At 48.5% G+C, this 10,280-nt stretch overlaps 1 protein-coding gene across 3 annotated transcripts in view; it reads right to left on the reverse strand.

Annotated features, from left to right (window-relative positions):
• Ubfd1 (ubiquitin family domain containing 1) overlaps nucleotides 1-10,218 on the reverse strand; it is a 30,694-nt gene extending 20,476 nt beyond the window's left edge. Inside the window, exons 1-7 of one of the 3 annotated variants that reach the window (XM_020184442.2) lie at nucleotides 9,999-10,218; nucleotides 9,483-9,812; nucleotides 8,241-8,449; nucleotides 5,321-5,386; nucleotides 5,094-5,199; nucleotides 3,779-3,829; nucleotides 1,105-1,172 (exon numbers count right to left, since the gene is read on the reverse strand). In XM_020184442.2, coding sequence (XP_020040031.1) covers nucleotides 3,798-3,829; nucleotides 5,094-5,199; nucleotides 5,321-5,386; nucleotides 8,241-8,449; nucleotides 9,483-9,812; nucleotides 9,999-10,023 — 768 coding nt within the window. In that variant the 5' untranslated portion in view covers nucleotides 10,024-10,218 and the 3' untranslated portion in view covers nucleotides 1,105-1,172; nucleotides 3,779-3,797. Of the gene's footprint in view, nucleotides 1-1,089; nucleotides 1,173-3,778; nucleotides 3,830-5,093; nucleotides 5,200-5,320; nucleotides 5,387-8,240; nucleotides 8,450-9,482; nucleotides 9,813-9,998 lie in introns of those variants that run through there. The other 2 variants (XM_074059698.1, XM_020184441.2) reach the window with 2 other exon arrangements.
• Nucleotides 10,219-10,280: the final 62 nt, after the last annotated feature.

Here is a 10,280-nt window from a genome sequence, read left to right on the forward strand (position 1 = left end):
CAAAATGGAGTAAAGGACTCAGCTAAAAATATTAAAATCCAGAAAAATAATTGAGCAGGCAAAACAAATCTGTCTTACAAACTAGAGACTGCAAAGCAATCCTGACTTACAGACTAGAGATGAGGGTAGGAAGAGCTACTTGAGGGCCTGAAAGAAACCCAGGAACCTTCTCATCACTTCCAGGAAGACAGCCAAGGGAGCCACCTCCATAAGGCCAGCAATACTAATGGTGGCTCCTCAGTCCATCACATTTGGGGCCCTTCATAGTATTCCCTACAGCAACTGAGTGTTCTGGCACTCCCTATGCCATGGATGTTGCGACCCCAGTCTGGGTCAAACCACTAGCAGCTCCTTCTCCCTGGATGGTGGAATGGACGCTGTTAGACCTGCCTCTGGGGAAGGAGAATGGCAGAGGGGTACCGTCTCAGGTCTTGTTCCCGTGCAGCAACTCTGCAGTTTAGGTAAGCAACTTCGTTTTTAAAGCAGCCTCTCCAATCAGTGCTGGAAAGAGGGAGCTTTGCCTACACTTCTGGTTTTACAGGATCACGGGGTTCCTGGCTTTGCTCTGCAGACCCTCGAGGCATCTCCACAGCCTGCATTCTCTGCAGCAGAGCAGACCTTGTCATCCCCATAGGGTCCTCAGTCACTTGATGGGGCACAACCTGGGAAAAGCAGGGCCACTGCAGGATTGGGGGGGAGGGCCTGATATCCTCACAACCTCAGGGCTAGGGGAACATTCCCTTTTCATAAAAAAGACAAAACTTAAATGAAAACCCACAAGCCATTCCTCCTCTGTATGTTTATTTTCCTGGTCTAAAATATATTACAAATAAGAGAGGGTGCAAGAGACATTTCTAAAAAGGACAGAGAAAACCAACCCTTAAACTGCTGGTCGGGTGGGGGCCTAGGAACAGGGTCGTGGATCAAGTTGTGAGACGATGAAGAAAACATGAGGGCCTTGGACAAAGCCATTCTGAAGACCTTTTCTTTTGAGTCAGAAAAGCTCAGTTAAAAGCCCATTCCCTGTGAGATGAAGTAGAGCAGGCGCAGGCTGCACCGGCAGGGGCTGCATCGCACGGGGCCACTTACCATCATGTGGTAGTCTTCGTGCCCTTCGATAGGTTCACTGACCACGTTCTTAATGGAGCCCATAGGCAATTTCTCAGTCCGCTCTAGATGAGAGGGATGATAGCAGTTATTCGAAGGCCCACCTCTTCTAACTCCTCCACCACAGTGACCCCTCCCTCATCAGGCTGGTGGAGCTACAGTAAACTCGAGTGGGCACCATACCTGCTGGGAATAATGGCAAAAAATCTTTTGATTGGTGCCTCTAAAGCCCCACTTGCAAGCTGAGAACCCCTGAGGAGCCAACAGAGAACAGGATTTGGCAAAGGCACAGGTCCCTGAGGGCAGAAATGCTTTCCTACCTGAGTATGAAAGCCTAATAACAAACTCTTTTACACTCTCACAGTGGCTAAGGTCTCAGGCACCTGACAAGAGAGTGAAGAGGACCAAGAGTACAGAGGCGTCAGCATTCCCCTGGGGATGCTCAGGATTTCAGGCTACCTTCCATACCCTCTGCACTAACATACATCATCAAGTTCCCTCCAAACATTTTGATCTCATGGGACTGTGACTAACACTTAGAAATCCACCAAGCACATGGGGCAGAAGACATTTTGCAGCAAGTTTAAGGATGGCAGTTAAGACAAAGGAGACAGCGAGGGGTACCTGGAGAGAGATGAGGCTGTGGGATGTGACTGACTGCAGGACTGTATGAGAATGGGAAACAGGGGCACCTGCACCAAGGAAATGACCCCCAGAAGCTGCAGACACCTGAAGTGCAAGCAGGGTATGCTCACTGTTAAATCAAGGCAGAAAAGATTCATTCTAACCTTTGTAGAAAGAAAAATCTAGGAAGGTAGGTAGGATGTGAAAATCGGTAAGTTGCCAAACAGAGTAGGAATTCAGCAGCCTAGGTTCTGGCCTAGCTGGTGACTTTTTAAGACTTACTTCTGCTCTAGGGGTCTTGGTCTCTGAAAACTGGGAATGGGGAGAAATGACCTATTCCCTCAGGTTTAGCCTTTCTGTGATTTAAACTGTTACCACACAAAAGGATAAGACCAGCAGCTGTCTTTTAAGACTGACATTTCGTTTTTTGTGAGACTGGTTTTGAACTCAGGGCTTCGTGCTTACAAACCTGGCACTCTACCACCTGAGCCACACCCCCCAGTCCGTTTTGCTCTGGTGATTTTTGGAGATGGAGTCTTACAAACTATTTGCCCGGGCTGGCCTTGAATGGTGATTCTCCTGATCTCAGACTCCGAAGCAGCCAGGATTACAAGTGTGAGCCACCGGTGTCTAAGACTGACACTTGGTTTTTTGTGTGTTTTTTGGTAGTACTGGAGCTTGAACTCAGGTCCTCATGCTCAAAAAGTAAAAAATTTTAAAAAGGTAAAAAACAGCCGGGTGCCCATGACTTACACCTTGCTTTGCAAGTGTGAAAACCTGAGTTCAAACCCCAGTCCCACAAAATAAAAAGGTAAAAATAAACACTGAAAAAAAAAAAAAATTTCTGGTTTCTCTTGAAAACTCCAAAAGATTGGACAGTTGTAGGTCCTACTATGCAGTGACAGCACTCAGACGGATAAGAGACTACTCCCTAATAAGGGGAGCTGCCTGTTTTTCTTGCTCTGCTAGGCCAAGGCTTCTTGTATGCCACCTCCTACACCAGGAGCACAAAAGGAAGAGTGGCCTTGAGGGCCCCTTACTCAGCACAGTGCCCCACAAAGAGGCAACTAGCTGGTGGAACAGTGACTTGTGGCAACTTCTTGCTGGCATAAGCAAAGCCAGGAGCGAGCAGCCAACTCCCAGAACCAGCTGTGCTCCTCTGAGTACTTCTGACACCAGGACAGGTAACAGGACTAGAGATGTGGGAAGAGCACTTGCTCCCAGGGACACTGATAAAGGGGGATGGGTGGAAATGAAGTGCTTCAGCTTGGTCAACAGGAGTTCGTGGCTGGACTCCTCAGTAAAGCTGGTGGGGAAGGGGTCGCTCAACGGCCAGAAGCCCAACACAGGAAGGCAGCTGCTCCCACAGCTGAAACAAAAGCTGTAACTTAGGGACAAGTGCTCCTTGTTAGGCCAGTCCCTGGTTATGGAGTTCTTCCTCCACATCTTTACACCAGAAGTATTCTGAGAACCCAGTGAGTACCTAGGGACTCAGGCTCCACCCAGAACCCCCTCCTGGGCATCATGGCAACAACCCTTTACTGGGCTGCCCACAAGCAAAGGAGAAGTCAAGCAAAAGGTAGAAAGGCTATGCACTTTAGCAAGTGCACACACAATCACCTGCAAAGCCAACAGAGGCAGAGCAGCTGACTCTGACAAAGGTGATGACAGGGCAGGCTCTGCAAAAGGGAATGACCCAGTAAAGGGGTCAAAGATCCTCAGAAAAACTGGGGAAATGCTTCGAAATTTGCACAACTTGCTTGACCATGCAGTTAAGAGCTGAACACAAATCGCAAAAAATAGCAGTTATCTAAAATTGATAGAAAACTTGAGCACTTTTGGCATTTCAGTCTGTTCATTTTAAGAACCAATATGGGCTGAGGTAGTTATTTTTGTGTCCTAGCAATCTTACTCCCCACCCCCACCCCCGGTTTTATTTTCCGTAAACCTCTGGTCCCATTTCACGTGGAGTCCTACTAAATAAGTGGCCTGTCCCTGAAGCCAATTAGCTTCTCTTTAGCATTTACCTCGAACACTGAATACCTACAGTGCTGGCCAGAGACAGGTCAATTAGGCATGTTCGGGTCCCTCCAGGAATCTAACAGGGACAGACAAGTCAGAGAGTAATGAGTGCTCTGGAGATGGAGACGAGTGCTCTAGGAACAGAAGCAGCAGCAGTTCATGTGGGGGCTGGGGGAAGGCTTCATTAGGAGTAACATTTAAGTAGGGATGTGGAAGATTTTATTAATAACAAGGAATGGGAAAAAGGCATTCCAGGAAAGGGCACAGCCTGAGCAAAGACACGGAGCTGTGCAAAGCATGGTTCAGGAAGTTTCAGAGTGATAAGACTGAAGTACGTAGGGACGGGGGAGGGGGGAGGGGGGAGGGGCGGGGACGGGACAGAGCACGCCAAAAAACTTACACTGGGCCCTGGTGAAGAGAACACTGGACACTACGCTTAGGCACTTGAACTTGGCTGGCCTTGACAAGTCAACGGTTTTTGAGCCCAGGAACCAGTAACAAAAGCAGTACGGAAAATGGACAGGGCAAAAGACAACAGACACTTTAACAACTTTAAGGGTGCTAACAGCCCTGGCTGGCACACTGGGATGGCTATGAGAGAAACGGAGACAATGCTGGAGTGTAACCAGCAAGACTTTGTTACCATCCAGGGGAGGGGAGAGGGAGGAAGGTCAAAGACACTTCCCTGAAAAACCAACAAAGCTGACCCAGATCCTGTGCACGGGCTGAGAGGGTGCGGGAGGGGAGAGGAGAGTGCACGCAGAGGACAACCAGATAGGGAAGGCAGGGCAATTCTAAGGCAGTAGTCAGGAAAACTTCACCTAGTACAGGGTCAAACTGACCTATAGGGTCCAGGTGGGCGACAAATGAGTGAAGCTGGCTACAGATGAGATGGGACTGTGGGAACTACCGCACTGTCCAATGTAAACTACTACTTGTCTTAGCTCCTTGGTGCCATGTGAGAATGTAGGCCCTAAATGGCCAGATCTTTTCACCCCCACCCCAAGCAGATTAAGTGTACCTCCTGATTTTTGTGAACTATGTGTATACTCACAAAACATTTTCTAAGGACCAGACTGAACTCTCAGGCCACATGCTTGGGACCTCTGGTTTTGTGTGCAACTGAAGAGCCAATGTTTGATGGATTAGCCCTAGATCAGACTGAAAAGAATGAGAGAACGGGCCAAACAAGAGGCAAGCGCTGAAAGGTCAACTCAAAGGAAGCACACATAGCACAGCGAGGAGACAGTTCTGGAAGAGGAGCAGAATGGCACCCAGGCGTGGGTGCTGCTAGGTGCTGAAGCAGGCAGCAAGCCAGGAGGTCAAGAACAGCAGCCTACCTTTAGTGCCGATCCACAGCTGGTCTTGCTCTAGCTTAAAAGTGAGTCTCACTTTTCCTCCAGATTTATTGTACATGCCAGACAAGGGCACCGTCGGCAAGCGCTCCTGGAGGAACAGGAGCATGGTGAGAGAGGAAAGGACAGTCGGACAGTATTCAAGCTTGTGCTACAAGACTCTCAGACGTGGGACTGGCTCCTTTCAGAAGCTCACAAAGTGTTGGGCTTACCTGTGCACCCTTAACAGACGGCATCACATCTTCGGGTTTTCCTTTATCCAACACCTTCCTGTGTTGCTATAACATAAATCAGAAGAGATGGGTGAGAAAGTCGCCTACACTTGAGTCATGTTGCTATCTCTCTGGAAGACAAGACAAATAAAACCTTCATACTTGGGTTTGAAAGCCTTTGTTATCTACAGACTACAGGTCCTTTGACACCTCAGAGCAGAACTGTCCAGCAGTTTGTGGGGTGATGAAACGGCCCACAAGTGCATTAGCCACGTGTGACTACAAATCGCTTGAAATGTGGCTGTTAAGGTAAAAAACTGATTCTTAATCTCACTTTATCTTATCAGCTATTTGTAGCTACCATGTTAGGTATCAAAGTTCTAGAGCAAGTAGGAGTTCCAGATTGCTAAGTCAAATGTTTTCTTCCCTTCTCCCCAAAAGGTCACCACTGAAAGAATTAACATGAAGCTAAAGTCAACCACAGAGGATGCTGCTCTCTTGCCAGGTAGGAAAAGACAGCAAGACCTGCCAGCTTAGACTCCAAAGAAAACTCAAAGAGGCTGGTAACCAGCCTAACTGCTGAGAAGGGGCATTTCTTTAAACATGGAGAGCCGGTCCATGGCAGAAATCTTCCCTACTTCCCCACTCAACCCCAGCTACGCAGAAAACCTGAGGAGTCACATTTCCAAACAGAACCACTGACCACCCTGACATTAAGAAGCTTCCAACCTTGCTCTCACCCCTACCCTAAGGACTAAGAGGCAGCTCACAAGGGTTCCAAGTTCACGGCCCCCTAAAACAGCTTTCTTGCTTGGGTCAAATGCCTGAGACTCACATCGTCCCCATCTGTGGCCCTATAGATTGATTACTACTTGGTAAAGCTGGAACTATAGGACAAGAGGGTAAAAATTTAGACAAATTTAAGCCCCAGGAGACCATGCGCCAGTTCAAACCCTCAGTGGCATAGCAGAAGCCTCTGGTAGGAATGAACTCAACTCTTGTCAGACTGCTGCTAGCACGGTCCCCAATACATCAGCCCCAGATTCCTAAACAAGTCTACAAAAAGCTGAGGGCCTGGATCCCTCATTAGGCCATGCTGTGCCTCATAATAAGTGGCACCGCCAAAAACACCAGCACGGGCTGGAAGCATAATTTGAGTCATGCCTCACAAGTACCTTTTGAAGAATTTCCCCTGCATTGTGGAAAACAGTTCTAAGCCTGTTAAGCTACCATTAGGAATGCCAAACCTATATTTACGAGGAATGTTATGCTTTAAGGGTGTGACCAGTGAGAAAGCTCACATCTACTTCTTACATATGGCTATGGAGGACAGGAAAACAGAAACAAAAAGCCAACAGGTTATAAAACATTATGAACCGATATTGGAGGACAAAAAAATTATTCACATAAATACCTTTTAGATGTTAGTAAAGGTTTATAACTCCCTATCTAAAACCCTATGGACAGGTACTGGGGTGTTGTTCAGTAGTAGGGCATGTGCTTAGCATTGAGAGGGCCCTGGGTTCAATCTCAGTCATCAAAACATAAACAAAATGAAAAATCCTATGGAAAGATGATCTAGAGTAGAGTTTCAGGGATTTTGTGAAGATGATAATAGTTTTAAATTACATTCCATAATATTCTCTATCATGTCTAAGAAAAAAACTTGGCACCAAATACATTAATATTACTACAGAAAAATAAATTTACGTTAATTCTGGTCAGGTTTTGCTGGCAAATTAAAAGCCCTTTTGGGTTTTGAGAGCACACCTAAGGGATTATAGGTCTTTCTCCCACTGCTGGTTACGTATCTTGGGATTATTGTCATTAAAACTTATGTTGCTTCAAGTCGATCTATTCTGACCAGCATGTGGGTTTTTCTTTTTCTTTTTTTGGTCGAACTGGGGTTTGAACTCAAGAGTTCGTGCTTGCAAAGCAGGTGTTCTACTACTTGTGCCACATAGCCAGTCCATTTATTTTAGAGAAGGTGTCTAGTGAACTATTTGCCTGGGCTGGCCTCAAACCTTGATCTTTCTTAGCCTTGCAAGGAGCTAGATTACAGGCGTGAGCTACCAGTGCCAGGCTAGTACACAGGTTAGATTAACATTTGGGCTGGGCTACAGCTTAGAGGTAAGTGTTAAGGTCCTGGGTTCCATCCCTAGCATTGGGAGAAAATAAAAAACCAAAACACTTGTTTTCCTGGCAAGGAGGCTAATTCAGCAACAAGTGGAATTCACTGAGGGATGAAATCACAAGTGATAATTTTTCCAATGTGTTCCTTTTACAGTGAAATTATCTCACTTTTCCTAATTACAAAAAGAATTTTAATGGCTACAATGAACCCAAGACAAAGCTGGATCACTTCTATCCAAAATGAGCAACAATGAGAAATAATGTGAAGACCAGGCCCCCACTTCATGGATCAGAACAACAACAACAAAAAAGCCCAGGGTCCTTTATTTGGCTTCCTGAAATGGTCAGTTTTAGAGGAACCTCTGAAATGTGACTTCCATGCCTATCCAGAACTGGGTTTGGTGACTTAGGTGAAGCCAGAACCAAAATCAGATGTGAGGTCTAGGACAAAATGGGTCTTGTTTTTTTTAATACTGCCATTTTTCTTTGGCACTAAAGAACACAGAGAACCCACATTTGACTCTTTAATAAGTAGTCTAAAGTTTCCCTTTACTAAGGCCTTATCCTAAGGTAGGTAGACTTGAGACACACTGACCCGCCAGATGAGACAAAGCTGCAAATCTCAGGTAGTTGTCACCTCCACTCTGCCGCACCCAACTGCTGCCATAAATTTCCATCATGGGCCCTGTCCAAAAAGGAGCTTATTCTAGGAAGAATGTAACCCACCAAGGCTAGCGAGGACAAAGCCTCAAATTTCTCAGGACCAACAAGCACATGATAAACTCACTTTCTGCCTACAGAGAGGCTCCTTCTTGTTCTCTTCGGCCTTTGCATCCTGCTGGGCAGCATCTTTGGGCGTGTTCACTGCTAAAACATCATTTATAGTGGAGCCAACCACCATGATCTTGGCTCCACTGGTCACTTTTATTTCTCTCAATGTCTTATCTTCAGGGACAAGTCCCTTATACATGACCTTCTGCATGGCAGGAGGGAGACCTTGGGAAAAGGTAAAGAGAAGTGAAAGGAACAAGTGAAAAATATATGGATCATGGCCCCTTGGTAACAGAACAGGAAATGAACAATGGCTCCATTGCCAACTAGCTTTGTGAATCTGAGCAATTACATCATTTGAACCTCAATTTTCAGAACTGTATAATAGTGATGAGATAGAGCCTTCTGGTTACACTTATTTTAAGAATTAAGAGACAGGCCAGGTGCCAGTGGCTCACACTTGTAATCCTAGCTACTCAGGAGGCAGAGATCAGGAGGATTGGGGCTTGAAGCCAGCCCCAGGAAAATAATTCGAGAGACCCTATCTGGAAAGAAACCCAGCAGGAAAAAGGGCTGGTGGAGTGGCTCAAGGTGTAGGCTCCGAGTTCAAAGCCCAGTTCCGCAAAGGAAAAAAAAAAAAAAAGTTAAGAGACAGGTCAAACACAACATTTAGTACAGTTCCTGTGATTAATTCAGTAATTAATCACTGAATCCCAACTATCATTCTTTCCAAGTCGTTCTCAACCATCTAATCACTGGAGCATTAAGTGAGAATTCACAAGTGGCAGGGACGCAGAAACCAATAAGGTTACTGTTCTTATAGGTTATATGGAGAAACGTTTAAAAGAATCACTTTGAGTAGCAAAGCAGTATAAATTAACAAAAGCGAGCAACTATGAAAGGCCAGCATGGCAGTCAATACCAGTGTTTCCTAAATTTTCCTTAGAAATTACCTGATATTTGCAAAAAACAAAGAGGGGGGGAAGATCAACATCCAGGGGGAAGGGCCGCGGAGCTGTAAATTTAAAACGAGTCTCAGGTGATTTTTGTTAGCCATAGTTGAGCAGAACGGGCCTAAGAGTCGGAGCTGGGCTTGAAATCTCGGCCCGGCCCCCCTGCCAGCTCTAGGCTCGTGCTAATAAAGGGCCTCGAGTGCGGACGTGGAGGGCTGCAGGGAGGACCAGGGGGAGACGATCGGGGAGGGCGAGCGCGGCGTCCGCAGGTGGAGGGGGGCGCCGGCTGTCAACGCCGCCCTTACCTGTGATCGCGTGAATCTTCTGCTTGAGCTCCGAGCCGGTGCTGTCCAACGGGACCTTCACGTCGTGCTTGGTCTTGTTCCAGATGATCTTCAGGTCCACCAGCTCCCGGCCCGCGCCGCCGCCCGCGTCCTCGCCGTTGCTGACCGAGGCCTGGGCCGCGGGGTCCCCGGGGGGCTGGGCCGGCGCCGGCTGCAGGCTACCGCGCGCGTCGCAGGAGTCCTCGGCCGCCGCCCCCGCCGCGGCTTCGGCCTCCACACAGTTAAGGGGCCGCGCGGGCGCCTCGGCGGCCACGGTCTCGGCCTCCGTGTCCATGCCAGGCTCCTCCATGCCTGCAAAGGAGGTTTTAGGGGGTGGGCGCTTGCCGCGGTCTGAGCCTGGGACCAGACCCTGCCCAAGCACCGCCGCTCCCGCGCCACGCTCCTCCCTCCCGCGCCGGGTCGCCTCGCCTCCCCTCCCCCCAGCGGCGCCCGCAACCTCGGCCCCAGCCGGGCGCCCGCCTCCCCCTCCGCACTCACCATCCGGGGCTCCGGCCGCCGCCATGATGATTGTGTACAACACCCACCACTCCCGCACAGGCAGCTGGGAAGAAGCGAGCTGGCTGAGATTGGCCCCCGCAGCAGCCCCTAATCTGGCCCAGCCTAGCCGGAAACAGGTGGAGGTTTCTATGGAGACCCGCCTCCTCCGCTTCCCCAGCCCGGCCCTGCCACGCTTTAGCTTTCCCAAGTCTAGGGGGGCGGGTCCGGGAAAATGCCCGCTCGCTGGGCTCTGCCCTCTAGCGGCGGAATGCCGCCTCAGCC

This window comes from Castor canadensis, chromosome 17 (genome assembly GCF_047511655.1).
Source record: "Castor canadensis chromosome 17, mCasCan1.hap1v2, whole genome shotgun sequence".
Classification (NCBI taxonomy): domain Eukaryota; kingdom Metazoa; phylum Chordata; class Mammalia; order Rodentia; family Castoridae; genus Castor; species Castor canadensis.